At 46.7% G+C, this 24,676-nt stretch overlaps 1 protein-coding gene across 3 annotated transcripts in view; it reads right to left on the bottom strand.

Annotated features, from left to right (window-relative positions):
• Nucleotides 1-7,427: 7,427 nt before the first annotated feature.
• LOC115468251 (E3 ubiquitin-protein ligase TRIM39-like) overlaps nt 7,428-24,676 on the bottom strand; it is a 52,813-nt gene continuing 35,564 nt past the window's right edge. For 2 of the 3 annotated variants that reach the window (XM_030199801.1, XM_030199802.1), the window contains one exon: nt 7,428-8,075. In XM_030199801.1, coding sequence (XP_030055661.1) covers nt 7,549-8,075 — 527 coding nt within the window. In that variant the 3' untranslated portion in view covers nt 7,428-7,548. The remainder of the gene's footprint in view (nt 8,076-24,676) is intronic. The other variant, XM_030199800.1, reaches the window with a different exon arrangement.

Here is a 24,676-nt window from a genome sequence, read left to right as displayed (position 1 = left end):
TTGCAGAAGCCGCCTTTTGAACCCTTGTCGAGGGCATCTCTGAAAGACCTGACGTTGAAAGCAGTCTTTTTGGTGGCTATCACTTCAGCCAGAAGAGTTTCCGAGCTCCAGGCACTCTCATGTCGAGAGCCTTTTCTGCAGTTCACTGAGGCAGGAGTGACTATTCGCACAGTGCCTTCCTTCCTGCCCAAGATTGTTTCTCGCTTCCATGTGAATCAGCAGCTCTGTCTCCCTTCCTTTCGTAGGGAGGACTACCCAGAGGAATACTCTGCTCTCAAATATCTGGATGTGAGACGAGTCATCATCAGATACTTGGAAGTGACCAATGATTTCCGGAAATCGGATCATCTGTTTGTCCTGTTTGCAGGTCCTCGTAAGGGTCTGCAGGCTGCTAAGCCTACAGTGGCAAGATGGGTCAAGGAAGCCATTGCAGCGGCTTATGTGGCCGCGGGGAAGGTGCCGCCTATCCAGCGGAAGGCTCACTCCACTAGAGCTCAGGCGGCCTCGATGGCAGAGGCCGGGTCCATCTCCTTGGAAGAGATTTGCAAGGCGGCAACTTGGGCTTCGGCCCATACCTTTTCCAGGCATTACCGCTTGACTGTGGCTGCTCGGGCGGAGGCCCGGTTTGGAGCTTCAGTGTTGCGGTCAGGGATTTCTATGTCCCGCCCTGGGTGAGTACTGCTTCGGTACATCCCACCAGTCTATGGATTGATCAGCATGATGATATGGAAGGTAAAATTATGTATCATACCTGATAATTTTCTTTCCATTAATCATAGCTGATCAATCCATAGCCCCTCCCAGATATCTGTACTGTTTATATTCTGGTTGAAGTTTAGGTTCAAATTTAGTCTTCAGTTACTTCAGGAGGACTTCATGTTCAAGTTTTTTCACTTGGATTCTTCAAGAGTTGAGACGAGTTTGTGTTACAGTGAGCTGCTGCATTCCTCTCCCCTCCGTTTTACGGGGCTGGATTGAGACTTAAATTCTGCCGGCACTCCCTCCCGCTTTGTGCGGCTGTAGGGCAGCTTTGTACCCCTCCCGCTTCGGTGGTGTTAGGGTCAGTCAGCTCCTCCCGCGGTTGCGGTTGCAGGATAAACCAGATCCCCCCGCATCGGCGGGTGTGGTGTCCCTCCCCCGCTCCGCGGGGATGAGCTGGGCGGATTCCCCTCCCCCACTTGTGTGGGGATGAGCTGGGTTAATTCCCCTCCCCCGTTTCGGCGGTGGTGAGGTGGGCAGACTGTCCCTTTGTGGGTGTAATTCTCTAAGTGCTGAGTCCTGCGGATGGAGCTTTGATATCGACATACTGAGGAGTTTCCGGCAGCACATGACCACATATAGGGAGGCAAAAGTTTGCTCTCTATCTCCACCTGCTGGTAGATGGACACAACCCACCAGTCTATGGATTGATCAGCTATGATTAATGGAAAGAAAATTATCAGGTATGATACATAATTTTACCTTTCAAAACAAAGAGAGACATTTTTCAGGTTCAAAAATGGCCAATTGATTTTTGAACATTTTTAGCAAAAGGTCTAAAGATAGATTTAGACATCATATTGAAAATGCCCCTCTTTGTACCCACCAAAGCCAACCCTGCTCCCCTCCCCTGGACTTCCTGGGCACTAGGAGGCCTGTTGAAGAACATGGAAAGTCTATCAGAAGGAACATGGAAAATCTATCAGCTTGCAGGCCACATAGAAGTTACCATCAAAAGTGCAATGAATCCATGACTAAAAGAGGTAAAAAATCTATCTGCCTGATATTGGTAAGTGGCATCTGAGCCACTCTAAGCTGTGGGATGAACTGACCCCGGATTTTCAATGCCAGGTCATGCACGGCTCCTAGCATTGAGTATTCGGGTCTCAACTGTTATCCGGAACTTAACCGGGAGCTGATCGATATTCAGACCGGCACCCAGTTAACTTCAGCTTATTAAGGGCCCTTTTACTAGCGGATTTAACGTGCACTAAAAATGAGGAATATAATGGGTTTCTTTGCATTTAGTGCACATTAAATATCTGTCTTAAATTCATCATATGCAGTAAGTCTACTTCCAGACATTATCTCACACTAGCTTAAAAATGTTCTTCCAGTTATTCACAGTTAATTGGCTATCCAGCTTATAATTGAAAAAGAAAAACGCCTTTATTGCGACCCAAATCGGGAGATAGACGTTTATCTCACAAAAACGAATAAAGCGGTATAATGGAAAGCCGAATTTGGACGTTTTCAACTGCACTCTGTCGCGGATGTGGACAAAGTTGATGGGGGCGTGTCGAAGGCGTGGTGAAGGTGGAACTGGGGCGTGGTTATCGGGCGATCAGAGATGGGCGCCTTTCGCCGATAATGGAAGAAAAATATGCGTTTTTTAGCGAGAATTTAGGGCACTTTTCCTGGACCCTGTTTTTCCACGAATAAGGCCCCAAAAAGTGCCCTAAATGACCAGATGACCACTGGAGGGAATCGGGGATGACCTCCCCTGACTCCCCCAGTGGTCACAAACCCCCTCCCACCACAAAATATGCCGTTTCACAACTGTTTATTTTCACCCTCAAATGTCATACCCACCTCCCTGGCAGCAGTATGCAGGTCACTGGAGCAGTTATTAGGGGGTGCAGTGGACGTCAGGCAGGTAGACCCAGGCCCATCCCCCCCACCTGTTACACTTGTGCTGATAAATGGGAGCCCTCCACACCGCCCCCCAAACCCACTGTACCCACATGTAGGTGCCCCCCTTCACCCCTTAGGGCTATAGTAATGGTGTAGACTTGTGGGCAGTGGGTTTTGAGGGGGATTTGGGGGACTCAACACACAAGGGAAGGGTGCTATGCACCTGGGAGCTCTTTTACCTGTTTTTGTAAAAGTGCCCCCTAGGGTGCCCGGTTGGTGTCCTGGCATGTGAGGGGGACCAGTGCACTACGAATCCTGGCCCCTCTCACGAACAAATGCCTTGGATTTATTCGTTTTTGAGCTAGGCGCTTTCATTTTCCATTATCTCTGAAAAACAAAAACGCCCAGCTCACAAATTGTTGAATAAAACATGGACGTCTATTTTTTTTTTGAAAATACGGTTCGGTCCGCCCCTTCACGGACCCGTTCTCGGAGATAAACGCCCATGGAGATAGACATTTTTGTTCGATTATGCCCCTCCATGTATTACTATTCTATGTCAAATTTTAACTGGTTCTCCCTCCATCGCTTTAGAAACCTACTTTCATATCCCAGTCATTATTTCTATCAGGTTTAAAGTTAAAGCAGGAAACCACAACACACAGTATGACAAATTCAATTATTGTAATCAACTAAATCATACATACAGCATCAATCAAAAAACACCTGACTCAAAGACACCCTACTCAAAAACAAAACATAACCCTTTCTCAACAAGAAAACATCTCATAAACGTTAAATGCAACACTCATAATTCACTCTCATTTACACCAGTCCCAATTGGATATGTTAATGCCAGATCGACAATAAACAAAACACAGATAATCAGAAGAAAAACAATTAAACCTCCTATTGATTACTGAAACCTGGTTACATGCGCAAGGCGATCCAATATTAAATGACCTATGACCCCCAAGTTACAAAATTCTTCACCAAGCTAGAAAAGGGAAAAAAGGAGGAGGTATTGCCATAATCAATAAATCCTTTTTCAAAGTAGAACTGATATCTCATATTAACCCCCCTACTCTCGAAAAAATCAACGACAGTCTATCTGATCCTATCTACATCATCCTTTTTCACCGCCCACCAGGGAGGTGGCAATCAACAGAAAATATCTAACATATGCACTAAATTTGATAATGTCCTACTAATAGGGGACATCAATTTACACCTAGATAATCAGAATGACAGTAATACAAAAAAATTTATTTGACTTTTTAAACTACTGGCAACTCACACAACCATTCAGCCATATCTCTCACAATAAAGGTCACTTACTTGACCTTTTAGCAGTGGCGCACCAAGGGTGGGGCAGTGGCGTTCCTAGGCTGCCTGACACCTGGGGCGGATCGCCGCTGCGCCCCCCCCCCCCCCCCCCCCCGGCGAAATTACACCCTCCCCCCCCCCCCCCCGGCGAAATTACACCCTCCCCCCGGGTGCATTTTTACCTGCTGGGGGGGTGCCACGCACCTGTTGGCCGAGTCCACTCGTTCCCTCCCTGCTGCTCCCTCTGCCCCGGAACAGGAAGTAACCTGTTCCGCACAGAGGGTGCAGCAGGGAGGGAACGAGCAGACTCGGCCAACAGGCGCGCGGCACCCCCCCCCTCAAGCGGCGTGCACCCGGGGCGGACCGCCCCCACCGCCCCCCCTTGGTACGCCACTGGGGTGGGGTGGTGGGGGTGGTCCGCCCCAGGTGTCAGCAGGTGGTGGTGGGGGGTGTGCTCCGCTGGCGCCACAGTCCCCACCTGCCTACAACCAGCTCCGTTGACAGACGACCCTCTTTTCCTGCCACCCGGCTGGCACCCAGCCTTTAAAACAAATCTCTGAAGCGCCTCACATCTGCTCTGCTGTAAATGAAGGAAATCGCCTCGTCGCGTCGGCCTTGCCCTCACTGTGTCCTGCCCTCTGATGTAACTTCCTATTTCCGCAAGGGCGGGACACAGTGAGGGCAGGGCTGACGCGACAAGGCGATTTGCTTCATTTACAGCAGAGCAGACGTGAGGCGCTTCACAGATTTGTTTTAAAGGCTGGATGCCGGCCGGGTGGCAGGAAAAGAGGGTAGTCTGTCAAAGGAGCTGGTAGGCAGATGGGAACTGGGTCAGGGAGGGGGGAGGCTCAGATGGGAGAAGGGGACTGGGTCTGGGGGAGGAGCTCAGATGGGAGAAGGCGACAGTCTGGGGGGGCTCAGATGGGAGAAGGGGACTGGGTCTGGGGGGGATCAGATGGGAGGGGACTGAGACTGGGGGGGCTCAGGTGGGAGGAGGGGCTCAGGTGGGAGAAGGGAGCAGGAGTGAGAATGGGGCCATTCCTGGGGCAGGTGGGAGAATGGATCTGGGGCTGAAAAGGGGGGCCCTAAGGCAGCGCTGCGTGCATCTGGTAGCGCTCTACAAATGTTAATAATAATAATAATAATGAAGGGGACTGGAACTGAGGACTGAAAAGGGGCAGGGGTTGAAACTGTGGGGACTGGGGGCTGAAAAGGGGACAGGGAGAAGTGGCTGGGGGCTGAAGGGATAGTGGGGCTGAAACTGGGGGTTGAAAAGGAGGGGCAGGTGGGAGATATGGGCTTGGGCTGCAACTAGGGGCAGGTGGGATAATGGGGCTGGAACTGGGGGCCAAAATGAAGGGGCAGGGAGAGGGAGGATTACCTGTTACGTCTGTGGAGGAAACAGCGAGCCCTACAAAACCCACCACAAACCCACTCTACCCATATCTAGGTGCCCCCCTTTACCCATGAGGGCTATTGTAGAGGTGTACAGCTGGGGGTAGTGGGTTTTGGGGGGAGTTTGGTGGGCTCAGCACACAAGGTAAGGGAGCTATGTACCTGGGAGCAATTTATTAAGTCCACTGCAGTGCCCCCTAGGGTGACATGTCAGGGGGACCAGTGCACTATGAATGCTGGCTCCTCCCATGACCAAATGGCTTGGATTTGGTCATTTCTGAGATGGACATCCTTGGCTTCCATTATCACCGAAAATCAGAAACGACCAAGTCTAAGGACGACCATCTTGTTTTGAAAATACGGGTTTCCCCGCCCCTGGATGGGGACGTTTTGCGAGGATGTCCTCATCAAAACTTTGACGTCCCTTTCAATTATGCCCCTCCATGGGATTTACAATTTCTATTGCAGGTACTTTGCACTGTCCCTAGTGGGATCACAATCTAAGTTATATATTGTACCTGGGCCAACAGAGCTGCAGAAGGAATTGAACCCAGTTCCCCAGGATCTGAACCCACTGCTGACCATCAGTATTTATGACAGATCATAAAAGACAGAATACTGTAACCTGGGTCCTCCTTCCACATGGGGCCAGGGCTAGCCCTGTTTAGCTTAGCTGTCTCTCTTTCAGTTATGTGATCCAATCCACTTCTCCTCTGTCCGGTACTTGCCCCGGTCTGGCCGCCCTCCGGCTGACCTGAGCCTTTTGGTCTGTTCACGACAGTGTCACACAAACTCTCAGCATTCTCATAGTTCTTGAAAACACAGGGTTTTATTTTCTCAGAACCCTTTGAATACAGCCTTAGTCTTTACTTCGTTTCATTACCAACAATGACAGAGTCAGTTCAGGTTTTCACATTCACCTTCTCAACACAGTTCAGTCTTAATTCAGAACACCAACAAGCATTAAATCCTTGTCTTGTTCCCACTTATAGCATAACCCTCACCAGCACTATCTTCTATTCTCAGATAGTTAATGGGTTAGCTTTCTCCACCAGTTCCTTCCCCACTGCATTATTTTTTCTTCACCATCCGTCCACAGTTTAGGCCATACTGACGCTACAAAAGCCTTTACCTTTCCTCCTGGAGTCTGAGCAAGACCTGAGATCTCAATGCACTCTTTTGGCCTCCCCTCCATGTCCAGTGAATCTCCTCTGCCCTGCCCTCCCCTCCCACCTGTGTCTCGTGATTCTCCCCTCGCCTCCCATCCCATTGATATCCAGCGATTCGCTTCTACCCTGCCCTCCCATCCCATCCATGTCCAGGGATTCTCCCCTCCCCTCCATAGCCAGTGACTCTGTCCTTCCTGCTGCCATGCCTGTAAGCCGTCCATCTTACCTCAGATCGCAGCAGCGGCAGGCAGGTTGGTTTCGTGTCGCCTCCAGCGTTCCCTGCAGGCAGCGTTCTGTTGCCTTCACTTGGGTTCGTAACATCCTGACGTTAGCTCGCCTTCAGCGTTCCCTCTTAGTGTCCCACCCTCCTCTGATGTCATTTTGTCTTTGTGCAAGGGTGGGACTGTGAGAGGGAAGGGAATGCTGGAGGCAAGCTAACGTCAGGATGTTACACACTCAGCCAGTCAGAGAACCTTGAGGTACAAATTATTATATAGATAATTTCATGTTTTAAACTGTGAAAGTTTTCTGGTTTCCATCTGTACAGGAAAGAAAGAAATCCTCAAACTTTAATATTTCTGTGGCAGTGATCGATTTGAACATGTTTAACACAAATCTGAACAATCTTCCACCTCTCACAATCCTGCCAGAGACTTCAGATTAAGGGGTCCTTTTACTAATCTGAGGTAAAAAGTGGCCTGTGGTACTTTAGGCATGGGTTTGGGGCACGTGCAGAATTATTTTTCAACGCAAGAAGAAAAAAATCAAAACTGCTGCACGCCAAAAATGAAATTACTGCAAGCGCCACACGGTAGTTGGTTGGTAAGTCCATTTTGGTGCACGTAGTGCGTGCGTAGACGCTTACGCAGCTTAGTAAAAAGGGGCCCTCAGGAAATAAATCAGGACAGAAGCTGGGTTTTATGAAATCATAAGGAAGAGCAGCAGAGCTTCCCAGATTTATTTGTATATAAGACTCTGGTAACATAAGTACAAATTGTCAAGCAGAGAGAGAGAGTCTGGGAATGTTAATCCTGAGTCCTGCTGTTTAATTCCAGGCTGGTACCTGGCGGATTCTCAGAGGAATTTCAGAATAAGTCCCGAAGAAAGGTCGGAGTTTCCCTGTGAAGGAGTCAGTGAAGGTGAAGAGATGAGATTTATCATCTGCATCATAAAACGAGACCTTTCCTGCCTCATAGTCCAGCAGAATCCCCACAACCCGGGGGATCTCACTCAGGGGGAGCTTGGTCACAGGGGAGGTGAGGGCCAAGCATCTCTGTTTATTCCACAGCCCCACTGTCCAGAATCCTTCCTCAGGTGCCAGTGTGATCCTCCCCTTCCTCCTCACAGAGTCTTTACACACTCCCAATGTCCAGTTCCTCACATCCCCCACCTCCACCTCCCAGTAACGCCTCCCTGAGGTGAAGCCCTCACTCCCCAGCACACAGGGATAAGTATCAAATCTCTGAGGAGTGTCCGGCACATTCTGTCTTGTGTTTCCCCTTCTGACACTTTTCCGATCATCAGACAGGACGAGATCAGGATGAGCAGTTTCAGGATCCAGAGTCACATTTACTGCAGAGAGGAGACACATTAATAAACATGAGCAGACATTTCTCATTAGCTTATCACACACCCACCGCTAACCCTCATTGGCTCCTCACACACCCAGCTCTAACCTTCATTGGCTGCTCCTGCCTCTAATCCTCATTTGCTGGTTCTTCAGTCAATCACTTTTTCTATGACAGGAGCTCTGCTATTGGCTATTATCACCTTCCTGCCTCATAGATTTGACTCAGGACATGGGCAGTGTTGCCAGGTGGGCGGTTTTACCGCCCAATTGGGCGGTTTTCCGCGACCCGCCGCGGGAAATTTTTGCCCGCGGCGGGTTGCGGTTTTTTGGGCGGTTTTTTGGGCTTCCGGGCGGCTTTTTGGGCGGCTTTTTGATTTTTTTCGGCCGCGGGGGGCGGGGTTAGTGACGTTTTTGGGCGGGGTTAGTGACGTTTTTGGGCGGGGTTAGTGACGTTTTGGGCGGGGCCGATGACGTGGGAGGCGGGGCCGATGACGTGGGAGGCGGGGCCGATGACGGGGAGGCGGGGCTGATGACGGGGAGGCGGGCCCGATGACGTCAGAGGCGGGACTGATGACGGGGAGGCGGGCCCGATGACGTGGGAGGCGGGGCCGGTGACGGCGGGGGCGGGGCCGGTGACGCGGGGGTGGGGGTGTCAGGGGCGGGGTTTGTGTTTGGGCGGGTTTTGGGCTGGTTTCTGGCCTGGATTGGGCTGGAAAAAAAATTTCTACCTGGCAACCCTGGACATGGGATGACGTCAAAACATTGAAGCCAATTAGGTTAATCTGTTTCCCTTCCCCCACTCAGCCATCGTCCTTGTACTCTCAAAACAAAGCAAATATGAGCTGCTGCAACCTCCTTGTCATTCTTTATTCTTGGTGGCATTTTTATTTAATCTCACTTATATTTTCAAACATGCCCTCAGATCCTCATAAATTCTCCTCCCAGTGGAAGGGACCCTGTGAAATCATAGGTAAGGTGGGTCCTTGGTCATATAGAGTGAAACATGAGAATGGAGAGGGTATAGACCTACCATATAAGCGTTCTGCGTCCGTGGATAGAACGGAAGGGGCTGACAGTAACCCTGGAGGAAGAGTTGGGACCCCAGGTGAGTGAGGTACTAGAGGTAGGGCGACCAGTGATTGGGAAGGACCTAAGGCCTGAGCAGAGGAGGTTGGTAGAGCGCTTACTAGAGGAGTTCCCGCATGTCCTAAACCCTAGGCCCGGGGAAACACATATATTCACCCACGACATTCTTACTGAGCCAGGGAAAACAGTCAGGCAATGGCCCTACCGGATACCAGTGAGGATACCCCATCTTATCTGCCCGCAACCTCGGTGTCATCTTCGACTCCTCCCTCTCCTTCTCTGCGCATATCCAGCAGATAGCCAAGACCTGTCGCTTCTTCCTCTATAACATTAGCAAAATTCGCCCCTTCCTCTCCAAGCACACCGCCCGAACTCTCATCCACTCTCTCATTACCTCTCGCCTTGACTACTGCAACCTACTCCTCACCGGCCTCCCACTTAGCCATCTATCCCCCCTTCAGTCCATCCAGAACTCTGCCGCACGTCTTATCTTCCGCCTTAACCGATATACTCATATCATCCCTCTCCTCAAGTCACTTCACTGGCTTCCGATCAGATACTGCATACAGTTCAAGCTTCTCCTACTCACCTACAAATGCTCTCGATCTGCAGCCCCTCCTTATCTCTCTACCCTCATCTCCCCTTACGTCCCTACCCGTAACCTCCGCTCTCAAGACAAATCCCTCCTTTCAGTACCCTTCTCTACCACCGCCAACTCTAGGCTTCGTCCTTTCTGCCTCGCCTCACCCCATGCTTGGAACAAACTCCCTGAGCCCATACGCCGGGCCCCCTCCCTACCCATCTTCAAATCATTGCTCAAAGCCCACCTCTTCAATGTCGCCTTCGGCACCTAATCACTACACCTCTTCTCAGGAAATCTCAACTACCCCAACTTGACATTTCGTCCTTTAGATTGTAAGCTCTTCTGAGCAGGGACCGTCCTTATTTGTTAATTTGTACAGCGCTGCGTAACCCTAGTAGCGCTCTAGAAATGTTAAGTAGTAGTAGTAGAAATTATTAAACAGGTTAAAGAAATGTAAGAATTAGGAATAAGAGTTCCTACAACTATGGGATCTTCACAGGACAAACACGGAACCAACTCACATCAAAGGACACACACTAGACATCGTCACATACAAATTCGATCTCAATTCAAACCTTACACTAACAGACACAAAATGGACACCCACAACGTGGTCTGACCACTACAAAGCAAACATTTCCCTCCAATGGCGAACGAAAAACTCAACGAACAAACTAGAACGAAAAACCTATAGCATGAGAGGAAAAATAGACCCAGTAATATTCTGGCAACAGATCTACTATAATGGATGGACAATAAAAACAGATACAAACCAATTCCTCCTAGAATGGGATGAGAGATGCAGATCCATATTAGACAATAATGCTCCAACCCAAACTAGAACTTCACACAGAAAAAATTAAATACCATGGTTCAATGAAGAACTGAAAAAACTTAAAACACAAGTCAGAAGGTTAGAACGTGCATGGAATAAAAAGAAAGATGAACCCACACTTAACACCTGGAAACAACTCCAAAGGAAATACAAATATACCATAAGACAAACTAAAAGACTACAGTGGTGGAAATAAGTATTTGATCCCTTGCTGATTTTGTAAGTTTGCCCACTGACAAAGACATGAGCAGCCCATAATTGAAGGGTAGGTTATTGGTAACAGTGAGAGATAGCACATCACAAATTAAATCCGGAAAATCACATTGTGGAAAGTATATGAATTTATTTGCATTCTGCAGAGGGAAATAAGTATTTAATCCCTCTGGCAAACAAGACCTAATACTTGGTGGCAAAACCCTTGTTGGCAAGCACAGCGGTCAGACGTCTTCTGTAGTTGATGATGAGGTTTGCACACATGTCAGGAGGAATTTTGGTCCACTCCTCTTTGCAGATCATCTCTAAATCATTAAGAGTTCTGGGCTGTCGCTTGGCAACTCGCAGCTTCAGCTCCCTCCATAAGTTTTCAATGGGATTAAGGTCTGGTGACTGGCTAGGCCACTCCATGACCCTAATGTGCTTCTTCCTGAGCCACTCCTTTGTTGCCTTGGCTGTATGTTTTGGGTCATTGTCGTGCTGGAAGACCCAGCCACGACCCATTTTTAAGGCCCTGGCGGAGGGAAGGAGGTTGTCACTCAGAATTGTACGGTACATGGCCCCATCCATTCTCCCATTGATGCGGTGAAGTAGTCCTGTGCCCTTAGCAGAGAAACACCCCCAAAACATAACATTTCCACCTCCATGCTTGACAGTGGGGACGGTGTTCTTTGGGTCATAGGCAGCATTTCTCTTCCTCCAAACACGGCGAGTTGAGTTCATGCCAAAGAGCTCAATTTTTGTCTCATCTGACCACAGCACCTTCTCCCAATCACTCTCGGCATCATCCAGGTGTTCACTGGCAAACTTCAGACGGGCCGTCACATGTGCCTTCCGGAGCAGGGGGACCTTGCGGGCACTGCAGGATTGCAATCCGTTATGTCGTAATGTGTTACCAATGGTTTTCGTGGTGACAGTGGTCCCAGCTGCCTTGAGATCATTGACAAGTTCCCCCCTTGTAGTTGTAGGCTGATTTCTAACCTTCCTCATGATCAAGGATACCCACGAGGTGAGATTTTGCGTGGAGCCCCAGATCTTTGTCGATTGACAGTCATTTTGTACTTCTTCCATTTTCTTACTATGGCACCAACAGTTGTCTCCTTCTCGCCCAGCGTCTTACTGATGGTTTTGTAGCCCATTCCAGCCTTGTGCAGGTGTATGATCTTGTCCCTGACATCCTTAGACAGCTCCTTGCTCTTGGCCATTTTGTAGAGGTTAGAGTCTGACTGATTCACTGAGTCTGTGGACAGGTGTCTTTCATACAGGTGACCATTGCCGACAGCTGTCTGTCATGCAGGTAACGAGTTGATTTGGAGCATCTACCTGGTCTGTAGGGGCCAGATCTCTTACTGGTTGGTGGGGGATCAAATACTTATTTCCCTCTGCAGAATGCAAATAAATTCATATACTTTCCACAATGTGATTTTCCAGATTTAATTTGTGATGTGCTATCTCTCACTGTTACCAATAACCTACCCTTCAATTATGGGCTGCTCATGTCTTTGTCAGTGGGCAAACTTACAAAATCAGCAAGGGATCAAATACTTATTTCCACCACTGTATATTACAAATCTGTAATTGGACCAAACTACAAGGACACACATAAACTCTTCCAGCTTGTGAATAAACTAATAGATATTACACCAATCACAACTAACAGCAAAGACACACCAGGAGCGGACAATCTCGCGAAATACTTCAATGAGAAAATCGTACAATTGCGACAAGATACCTGCCAGTAGTACTGACTATGCTGAACTCCTTGACTGCCTAGACCCAAACCCTGGCATATACCCAGCAGACAGAACATGGACTAACTTCGAAACACTATCAGAGGATATCATCTCTCAAACGTTCAAAAGATTTGCCAAATCTCATTGCAAACTAGACATATGTCCAAACAACCTTATGACATCTGCTCCCCAACAATTTATAATAGACATAACGAAACACCTGAATTACATGTTACAAAATGGAATCTTCCCGAAGGAGAAAGGAAACATTCTACTCACCCCCATACCCAAAGACCCAAAGAAAAACGCCAGTGAACTAACCAACTACAGACCAGTAGCATCCATTCCCTTATTAACCAAACTAACAGAAGGAATGGTGACCAAACAACTCACAAACTATTTAAATAAATTCTCAATACTCCACGACTCCCAGTCAGGATTTAGATCTAACCATAGTACTGAAACAGTACTAACTACACTTATGACTAAATTCAAACAAACGATTGCAACTGGAAAAAACATACTACTCCTACAATTCAACATGTCGAGCGCCTTCGACATGGTTAATCATGGAATATTACTACATATCCTTGAGTACTTCAGAATTGGAGGTAACGTTCTCATTTGGTTTAAGGGTTTCCTAACCACATGATCATACCAAGTGACATCTAACTCGACTACTTCAACCACATGGATACCTGAATGCGGAGTCCCACAGGGATCCCCCCTCTCACCGACTCTATTCAACTTAATGATGATACCCTTAGCCAAACTACTATCAAACCAAAACCTCAACCCATACATATATGCAGACGATGTAACGATCTACATCCCATTCAAACAAGATTTAAAGGAAATTTCCAATGACATTAACCAAAGCCTCCATATCATGCATTCATGGGCGGATGCATTTAAGCTGAAACTTAATGCAGAAAAAACCCAATGCCTTTAAACATGCTGTGGTCACACCTCTCCTTAAGAAGCCTTCACTCGACCCTACTTGTCCCTCTAATTACCGACCCATCTCCCTCCTTCCTTTTCTCTCCAAATTACTTGAGCGTGCTGTTCACCGCCGCTGCCTTGATTTTCTCTCCTCACATGCTATTCTTGACCCACTACAATCTGGTTTTCGCCCTCTCCACTCAACCGAAACTGCGCTTACTAAAGTCTCCAATGACCTATTACTGGCTAAATCCAGAGGTCAATATTCCATCCTCATTCTTCTTGATCTTTCCGCTGCTTTTGACACTGTTGATCACAGCATACTTCTCGATACCCTGTCCTCACTTGGATTCCAGGGCTCTGTCCTTTCCTGGTTCTCTTCCTACCTCTCCCTCCGCACCTTTAGTGTTCACTCTGGTGGATCCTCTTCTACTTCTATCCCTCTGCCTGTCGGCGTACCTCAGGGTTCTGTTCTTGGTCCCCTCCTCTTTTCTATCTACACTTCTTCCCTTGGTTCATTAATCTCATCCCATGGCTTTTCCTACCATCTCTATGCTGATGACTCCCAAATCTACCTTTCTACCCCTGATATCTCACCTTGCATCCAAACCAAAGTTTCAGCGTGCTTGTCTGACATTGCTGTCTGGATGTCTCAACGCCACCTGAAATTAAATATGACCAAAACCGAGCTTCTCATTTTCCCCCCCAAACCCACTTCCCCGCTCCCCCCGTTTTCTATTTCTGTTGATGGCTCTCTCATTCTCCCTGTCTCCTCAGCTCGAAACCTTGGGGTCATCTTTGACTCTTCTCTATCCTTCTCTGCTCATATCCAACAGATCGCCAAGACCTGTTGTTTCTTTCTTTACAACATCCGTAAAATCCGCCCCTTTCTTTCCGAGCACTCTACCAAAACCCTCATCCACACCCTTGTCACCTCTCGTTTAGACTACTGCAATCTGCTTCTTGCTGGCCTCCCATTTAGTCACCTCTCCCCTCTCCAGTTGGTTCAAAACTCTGCTGCCCGTCTCATCTTCCGCAAGGGTCGCTTTACTCATACTACCCCTCTCCTCAAGACCCTTCACTGGCTCCCTATCCGTTTTCGCATCCTGTTCAAACTTCTTCTACTAACCTATAAATGTACTCACTCTGCTGCTCCCCAGTATCTCTCCACACTCGTCCTTCCCTACACCCCTTCCAGTGCACTCCGCTCCATGGATAAATCCTTCTTATCTGTTCCCTTCTCCACTACTGCCAACTCCAGACTTCGCGCCTTCTGTCTCGCTGCACCCTACGCCTGGAATAAACTTCCTGAGCCCCTACGTCTTGCCCCATTCCTTGGCTACCTTTAAATCTAGACTGAAAGCCCACCTCTTTAACATTGCTTTTGACTCGTAACCACTTGTAACCATTTGCCTCCACCTACCCTCCTCTCTTTCTTCCCGTTCACATTAATTGATTTGATTTGCTTACTTTATTTATTTTTTGTCTATTAGATTGTAAGCTCTTTGAGCAGGGACTGTCTTTCTTCTATGTTTGTGCAGCGCTGCGTATGCCTTGTAGCGCTATAGAAATGCTAAATAGTAGTAGTAGTAGTAGTACTCACCTCTCAATACAACACAAATTCACCACCATTAACACACCAAATCTGAATCTTCCAATTTCAAACACCCTAAAAATTCTTGGAGTCACTATTGATCGACACCTCACACTTGAGAATCATGCAAAAAACACAACCAAGAAGATGTTTCACTCAATGTGGAAATTAAAAAGAGTAAGACCTTTCTTCCCAAGAACCGTCTTCCATAACCTAGTACAGTCAATGGTGCTCAGCCATCTAGCCTATTGCAACACACTCTATGCTGGCTGCAAAGAACAAATAATCAAGAAACTTCAGACAGCCCAGAACACTGCAGCCAGACTCATATTCGGAAAAACAAAATATGAAAGCGCTAAACCCCTATGAGAAAAACTACACTGGCTCCCACTTATGTTTCAACAATTTTATTGATGAAAGTAATAAAACAGAACAAACCATACAATATCCAAATGTGTAGTGGTACAAATGTTGTTCATACATTATCATGCACTAAACAGTCATCAATAGGTTTTTCCTTTTCCCCCCTCCCCTCCTTCCCTCCCCCTTGTATTCCGGGATGTCTGTACCCTTTGAGCCCCCCCTTCCCCCCCCCCCAGTCCCCCTCTTTTTTGTGTTCTTTGTTGCCTTGTTACCGGTCCGTCTAATTGGCCGTTAAACTCTTGTCAGTTTTGTAGACAACACTTTCATTATCCTTTATCATAAATCAAGCCTCCTCTTTGCCCCTCTCCCCCCCCCCCCCCCCACCTTTCTCCTCCCCTCCTTTCACCTCCTCGACTCTGTGCGTCCTAAACGCACGAACAGTCTCGACCCCCCCCCAGGGCGTGTTAATCCCAGACCTCTGAAGTTGTATTATATCCATAGTATTATCTCCGTCTTCATCCTGAAAAGGAGTTCAACACAAGGCTGCGGGCTCTGTGGGGCAGGGATTGGATATATTTATCCCATACTTCCAGGAACAATTTCCGTCGTTTAAACGTCAAACGTGCATACTGTAATTCCAACAGAAGCAAGCCATGCAGCCTATTCCTCCATTGCCAATATGATGGAGCTTGGTCGCTGGTCCATACACCCAGCACTATCCGTTTCCCCAGCATTCCTGCCTTCCGAATCAACATTTTAAAATGCTTATCTTGGGGCCCAAAATCCTCATATTTATCTAACAGAAACCCTGTTGCTGATCTGTTCAAAGGTCTACCTCCTAAACCCTCCAAGTATGCTGTCACCTCGTTCCAGAAAGCCTGAATGTGTGTGCATTCCCAAAATGCATGTAGAAAGGAATTTATACCCATCATACATTTTGGACAAGTCAGGGAGTCTACCCCTCCCACTTTAAAGAGTCGCTCTTGTGTGAAATATGCTCTGTGCAGCACCCAGAAATTACATTCCCAGAGCTCTGCGCTAACCGAGCCTGATGGGATTCGTCCCACCAACCGAACCATATCCAATGACGCGGCCGGTAGGCCCAACTCCCGGCTCCACCTGGTTTGCAGTTCACTTTTATCTTGCTTTGGCTGTATCGCATCTAATGCTACCTTTAAATTAGATACCGATATTCCCCGGTCATGGGTAGGTTCATAGAAATCTAGTATCTTCTGTCTGATGGAGAATTGCAGATTTCCTTTATCAAAATTGTTAATATAATGTTGCACTTGCCTATATGCGAACAGATCCCTATGTTCTACTTTCTCCAAAGTCAACAACACCTCCCATGTCTGTAATCATCCCTTGACATCCAACAGGTCTTTAACATACCGTATCCCGGTTTGCTCCCAACGTTTAAAAAAACATGTTATCATTGCCTGGAAGAAACTCCCTATTTCCAACCAAGGGTATTTGATCTGATTGTTGTGGGTTCCCTTCAAGCAAGGTCACCAGGTATATCCATGCTGCCCTGATCGTCTTCACCACAACATTCCCTCTCAATTCTACCGGGATTTTCACAGTAGGGCAGTGAATCAGTGAAAAGATACTCCATTTGCCCAGCACTGCTTGTTCCATGTGTATAGGTGTATAAATTTGTTCCCCCAATACCCAATCTCCCAGATGTCGTAGTAAGCAGGCCCAGTTATATGTTTGTATGTCTGGTAGGCCCAAACCTCCTTGTTGCCATGTCCCCGTCAGATGTCTAAACAAAGTTCTTGGTTTCTTCCCCTGCCAGAAAACTTTGGAGATCGACCTATTCAAAGCCTTGATATTTTTCTTCAAAAGTCTGATCGGTAATATTTGTCAGGTATATAACCATTTGGGAAATAAAATCATACGGAATAACTGAATTCGGCCACTCAAAGAGATTGGGAGTGACATCCACAGGGACATACTCTGCTCACTGTGCTCCAACAGATGTGAGACATTGAGATCGTGGATCAGGAAAGCCCTATAGGGGAGTTTAATGCCCAGATATCTAAAAAATCTTGAGGCCCACTTCAAGGGAAACGGTCCTACCCATCTTTGCCGCATCGAGGGAATCGTTGGTAAAGCCAGAGATTTATCTAGGTTTAACTTAAATCCCGAGAAATCCCCAAATTCAGCGATGCTATCCATCAAAGCTGGTAAAGATCTCTCAGGATCTGTCAGGTGGACTAGAAGGTCATCAGCAAAAGCTGAGATCTTAAACTCTTGTCTACCCACCGCCACCCCCGTAATATCTGGGTTTGACATTATTTCTCTCATCAGGGGGTCTATACTTAAGACAAATAGCAAAGGCGACAATGGACAGCCTTGCCTAGTTCCCTGTTGAATATTGATGGGCTCTGAGGTTACTCCATTCACCAAAACCACCGCTCTTGGGGCTTCGTATAAGGCCAGCACTGCTTTGACCCAGAATCCATCAAACCCATAACTCTCTAAAACCGAAAATAAAAAATCCCAGTTGACTCTATCAAATGCCTTCTCCGCATCAAAACTTATGAGGAGAGAAGGCGTTTCGTTCCTCTCCACCCACGTCATAGAGGCAAGTATTTTTCTCATATTCTTCGCTATAGTCCGACCTCTCACAAAACCAACCTGGCTCTCCTCCACCAAAGACGGTAATATCACTGCCAATCTGTTGGCCAGAATTTTAGCGAACATCTTGGCTTCCACGTTTAGTAGAGAGATCGGTCTATAGGACGATGGCTGTATCGGGTCCCGGCCTGGCTTCAGCAGCACTACCATCTGAACTGCTCTTAGTGTATCCGATAACTCTCCCTTCTCCACAAATTTATTGTAAAGGGCTGTCAGAGAGGGCACTATCTGAGGACCCAGTATTTTATAAAATTCATATCAAAAGCCGTCTGGTCCCGGAGCCTTGAACAAAGACCCTTGTTGTATCACTCTATATATGTCGTCTTCTGTAATTTCTTGGTTTAGCCCAGACTTTTGTGCAGTCGTCAAGGATGGTAGATCCCTTCCCTCCAAGTAAATTTTACTTTCTAAGTCATCTGTTTGTGGGTTGGAATACAACTCCCGATAGTAATGACGAAAAGTGGCTGCTATTTCCCTATCCGATCTCACCAAATCTCCTTCCGGGTTCTTAAGTTGCAATATCTTTTGTTTTCCCTGTTTGCGTCTAATCAGGCCAGCTAACATCCTCCCCTGTTTGTTGCCATGCAGATAAAGTTGGTATTTATAGTACTGTAAGGATTTCATTGCTCGGGTGTGAAGTAAACTGTTTAAAGCTGATTGCAACACCAGAACATGTTCTTTATTCTCTACCGTGGGGTGAGTTCCCCAGTACAGACGAGCCTCTCTGATCTGCTGCTCTAACCAGATAATCGCTTTATCCCTCGTTTTTTTCTTATAACTCGTGTAGGCTATAATTACCACCCTTAAAACCGCCTCAGCTGTTTCCCAAAACAGTACTGGGTCCATCCTGTGTGCTGCGTTATTATTTTGAAAGTCCATCCACTGCTTGGCAATATGTTCCCGGAATTTATTATCATGCATTAAATATGTGGGGAACCGCCAAGCAAATTGAGGACCCCCCTGGGTCTGCATAGTCCACCACACATAAGCGTGGTCGGATACTCCAAAGGAGCCTATGCCCGCCTCCTGGACCATGGAAAAAAGATCTCTAGATAACAACCAGTAGTCAATCCTCGCTTGAGATGAGTGAGCCCTTGAGATATGTGTGTAGTCTCGTTCATCAGAGTGTAACAATCGCCACACATCAATTAAATCCAGAGATTCACAAAGCATAGGTATACCTCTTGCTCTCACTCCTTTCTCAGCCCTATGGCCTGTTAATGTATCTAGGCTGGGGTCGTGAACCGTGTTGAAGTCTCCTCCCATAACTACTGGGACACCCTCATGTTTGCCAACTGTACGGACCAGCAACCGAAAGAAGGCCTGATCATAGACATTCGGGGCATAGACATTTGCGAGCAACAGTTCCTGTTGGTTCATCTTAATTTTTGCTATTATAAACCTTCCATCTCTCGCCCGCCAGCAGCCCTGTGGTTGAATCTCCAAGGTTTTCCTAAAAAGTATCAGCACTCCTGCTTTTCGGTTTTGAGCTGGCACTTCTAGTATCTGGCCCACCCACCATCTTTTAAATTTGGCATGTTCCACTGAGGACAGGTGGGTCTCTTGGAGAAATACTATATCAGCCTTTTGTCTATTCAAGAGCTGTAAAATTTTCTGCCGTTTAATCGGGGACGTAACCCCTCCCACATTCCATGATATAAATCTTAGTGGTCTCATCCCTCTCCCTTTGAGACTCTCTCTCTTATGTATTCCATCTTATCCGTTGTGGGAGGGGTCAGCCCAGCCTCTAACCCCACCCTGTACCTCCTACTAGTAGATCTCATCACCCTGGGGGGTTGAAGGACCGCCCCCTCCTGTTTTTGCCTGTTTCTCAGTGTGTGATCGCACAGAGTCGAAGTCAGCCCTATCTTCTGCCCTCCCCCCCTTCCTACCCGCTGATACCCTCCCTCTAACCCTCTAACTAATTCCTCACCCCTACCTTCCAACCCATCCCTCCCCTGCCCTCCCCCTCTATTATCCCTTGTATTCTTATACATCCTCTTGCGAGGATTGCCCATCCGCAGCTTGCCTGTGGCGGGCTACTCCTAGTAGATCACCTCAAGAATGAGACTCCTCCCCTCCCTTCCAAACAGCCAATCTATCTCCTTCCTGGCTCAGTTTCCGTTCTATTAACCTCCTTGATTACCAGTGTTTCTACTCATAAGTATAATAACAGTTCCAACATGAATTATATTTAACGCTAAAGCAACATCTCCCATTTTCTTTTCAGAATAGACAGCCCTTTAAATAGCATTTCAATCAACTTTCTTTGTTTGTTTTGCCAGTAAATTAGAACAACAATTTTTAACTTTGGGAATAACCACTTACTCTTAAACACTCACCCCCTCCCTCCATTGGCCCATAGACAGCTAAGGCTTGTGCTGGCTAAATCCCTGGTTATCCCTATCCTTTGGCTGTGTTTTCTCTGGGCATCTCTTCCTTCTTTCCTTGTCTATCATTGTCACTGCATTTCTATCTTTCCTAAAAAAAAAAAAACCCTCTTGGCTCTGAAAATAGTGTGATCTGAGCTACTGAGACTTCTAAGCAACTTCAGAAAACTTGAAGTTCTCTATTCAGAACTTCTCTCAGTTTCTCTACATTCACTGAAATGTTAGATCAATATAATTACTTTCTTTTCTCTTCAAAGTAATTTATTTTTAAATATGCAGGGTTTTCTTCCACTCACAAGTCTCTCCCAAAACCCCTTTTCCACATATCAGAAATGAAAGAGTTTCAGGATTTAAAGGCCATTTTATGTACAGAGCCTGTCCTAAAAGGGATAGATTTTGAAAAGGCGTTCATATTGCAGACGGATGCCTCTGAAACAGGATTGGGGGCTGTGCTATCTCAAGAACTCCAAGGGGAAGAATACCCCGTTCTCTTCTTAAGCCGAAAATTGAATCCAGCAGAGCAGCACTAGGCTGTCATAGAAAAGGAGTGCCTGGCGATAAAATGGGCAGTGGACTCCCTGAAGTACTATTTACAAGGGAGCCTTTTTACCTTGATTACTGACCATGCTCCCTTAAAATGGTTAAAGCAGATGCAGGGGCAGAACGCCCGACTGACCAGATGGTATTTGGCATTACAGGCATTCTCTTTCAATGTACAGCATAGGGCAGGAAAGCTTCACTGTAATGCAGATGCCCTATCAAGAATTGCGGACTCCTCGGCAAAGTCCTCTATAGAGGCCGGGAGTCGCAATATTTTGAGGGAGGGTGTATGTAATAGGACGAGGTCCCTTATGCCTCCCGGGAAGCCTTATAAGCCAGAACTACCTTACCCAGAATCCATCAGAGAGGGGGGGGGGGTGGGAATCAAAACCCGGTAGGGATTCCTTCCTCGGGAATGGTGCCCCTCAGTTGCAGTAGGGGAATGTCAGAGATGCCTTTAGCCAGCAGGGGGAGCAAGAGCCCGGAAGACCAATTTCCCTGGGTAAAGAATCAGTATATAATCCCTGCCACCTGTGAGGAAGGGAGGCCTGTCGTCCAAAAGACTATAGGGAATGGAGGAGGCGGGGAAGGTAGTAGTGAAGGGAGAAGTGACATGGAATGGGAAGATTGGACATTTAAGAGAAGCAGCCAAACTGAGTCACGTGCTTCTTGATTTGAACTTTATGAACTCGGTTAAAAGGGAAAGCAGAAATAAAGAGGATTTTGTTTTGAATTAACCAAGTGTGTGAGGAAACAGGAGCTGAGCCCAGGAGAAAAGCGATCTCTGAAACGAGGGGAGGCTTTACACTATATAAAAACATCCATATACAAGAAACCCACAGACAGATGCAGCTACCTCCACAACTCCCGCTTCCACCCTTCACATACAAAAAGATCCATTATTTACAGCCAAGCCACAAGATACCACCGTATCTGCTCGGACCCAGAGGATAGAGACATACACCTCAAAACCCTGACTGCATCCTTCGAACAGAAAGGCTACAACCCCAAAATAATCTCCAAGAATATTGCCTCCTCCCTCAAAACACCCAGGGAAAATCTGCTACAGTACAAAGAAAAAAAAGCCACAGACAGAATCCCCCTTATAGTGACATACAACCAGGAGCTGGAGAAATTAAGAAAAATCATAAAGGATCTGCAGCCTCTTGTCAGGATTGCAGGAGGTCAAACTGATTTCATATTAATACCACTCCAGGAGGATGAATTACTGAAAGAGATATTCCCATCCCCACCAGTGCTGGCCTTCCAACAGCCACCCAACTTAAAACACAAGCTCCCAACACAGACTCAAAAAGAAAAGAATGGCACACATCCTTGCAATACAGTATATCAAGCTGCAAACTATGCCAAAATATTTCACAGGACCCCACGGTCATTCACAAAGGAAAAATATTCAACATTAAGGAATCTTTCACATGCTCATCTTCCAATGTGGTATATATCATTCAGTGTAAAAAATGCAACAAAGGCTGCTACATTGGAGAAATCAGTTAGATGCTAAAGAAGAGATTTAATTTACATAGACACCATATGAAAAATGCCAGTACTAATAAAGATCTTGGGAAGAAAGGTTTTACTCTTTTGAGTTTCCACATGGAGTGAAACATCTTCTTAGTTGTAATCTTCACGTGGTTTTCGAGTGTGAGATTTCGATCAATGGTAACTCCAAGAATTTTCAGAGTGTTTGAGACGGGAAGGGAAAAGTTTGGTGTGGTTATGGTAGTGAATTTACTTGTATTATGTTGTGAGGTGAGTATAAGACATTGTGTTTTTTCTGCGTTAAATTTTAGCTGAAATGCATCCACCCAGGAATGCATGATTTGGAAGCTTTGGTTGATATCGTTGGTGATTTCCTTTAGGTCATGTTTGAACGGGATGTAGATCGTGACAGCATCTGCATATATGTATGGGTTGAGGTTTTGGTTGGCTAGTAGTTTGGCTAAGGGTATCCTCTGGAGGAACTAGATAGGGATCTGATCGCAGATATTCAAAAGTTAAGAAAGAAGAGAGAGGTGCTGTTGCTGGGAGGTTTCAATCTGCTGGATGTAGATTGGAAGGTTCCGTCGGCGGAATCGGAGAGAAGTAGAGAGATTGTGGATGCTTTCCAAAGTGTTTTGCTCAGACAAATGGTGATGGAACCCACGAGGGAGTGAGCATGGTGCTCACAAATAGAGATAGCGTGTCAAATATCCGAGTGGGTGCCCACCTGGGCAACAGTGACCATCAAACGATTTGGTTTGATATAACGGCTGTAGTGGAGGGCGGCCACTCAAAACTCAAACTCCTGGATTTCAAGCGTGCTGACTTTACTAAAATGGGGGAATATCTGAGGAAGGAGATGATGGGCTGGGAGGAAGTACAAGAAGTGGAAGGACAGTGGTCAAGGCTGAAAGAAGCTATAAATAAGGCCAAGAACCTTTATGTAAGGAAAGTAAATAAAAGCAAGAGAAAAAGGAAACCGATATGGTTCTCCAAACAAGTGGCTGAGAAAATAAAGGCTAAAGAGTTGGCATTCCAGAAATACACAAAAACTCAAGAACAGGAACATGGGGAGGAATACAGGATGAAACTGAAAGAAGCAAAGAGAGAAATACTTCTGGCGAAAGTGCAAGCGGAAGAACAAATGGCTAGAAATGTAAGAAGGAGTGACAAAAATTTCTTCAGGTATATTAGTGAAAGGAGAATGACTAAAAAGGGAATTGTGAGACTAAAAGATACTGCGAACCGCTATGTAGATAGTGATGAAGAAAAAGCGAGAGTCTGATAGGTACGGACAGGGAGAGAGATCTTGGGGTGATAGTATCTGAGGATTTGAAGGTGATGAAACAGTGTGACAAGGCGGTGGCTGTATCTAGAAGGTTGTTGGACTGTATAGAGAGAGGTGTGACCAGCAGAAGAAAGGGAGTGTTGATACCCCTTTATAAGTCGTTGGTGAGGCCCCATCTGGAGTATTGTGTTCAGTTTTGGGGGCTGTATCTTGCTAAGGATGTAAAAAGAATCGAAACGGTGCAAAGAAAAGCTACGAGAATGGTATGGGATTTGCGTTACAAGACATACGAGGAGAGACTTGCTGACCTGAACATGTATACCCGGAGGAAAGGAGAAACAGGGGTGATATGATACAGACGTTCAAATATTTGAAAGGTATTAATCTGCAAACGAACCTTTTCCGGAGATGCGAAGGCGGTAGAACGAGAGGACATGAAATGAGATTGAAGGGGGGCAGACTCAATAAAAATGTCAGGAAGTATTTTTTCACGGAGAGAGTGGTGGATGCTTGGAATGCCCTCCCGCGGGAGGTGGTGGAGATGAAAACGGTAATGGAATTCAAACATGCGTAGGATAAACATAAAGGAATCCTGTTCAGAAGAAATGGATCCTCAGGAGCTTAGCCAAGATTGGATAACAGAGCCGGTAGTGGGAGATCACCGAGGATGAAACTTCCCGCCTTCTTTCCTCCTCGAAATGCACCACCTGTTCCTCTGATCCCATCCCCACCAACCTACTCAACACTATCTCCCATACTGTCACCCCCGCCATCTGTTGCATCCTCAACCTCTCTCTCTCCACTGCAACTGTCCCTGACACCTTCAAGCACGCCGTTGTCACACCTCTCCTCAAAAAACCTTCACTTGACCCTACCTGCCCCTCCAACTACCG

This window comes from Microcaecilia unicolor, chromosome 4 (genome assembly GCF_901765095.1).
Source record: "Microcaecilia unicolor chromosome 4, aMicUni1.1, whole genome shotgun sequence".
NCBI classification, from domain to species: Eukaryota; Metazoa; Chordata; class Amphibia; order Gymnophiona; family Siphonopidae; genus Microcaecilia; species Microcaecilia unicolor.
Note: the sequence above shows the minus strand (reverse complement) of the source record. Positions and strands in the feature narration are given on the sequence as shown.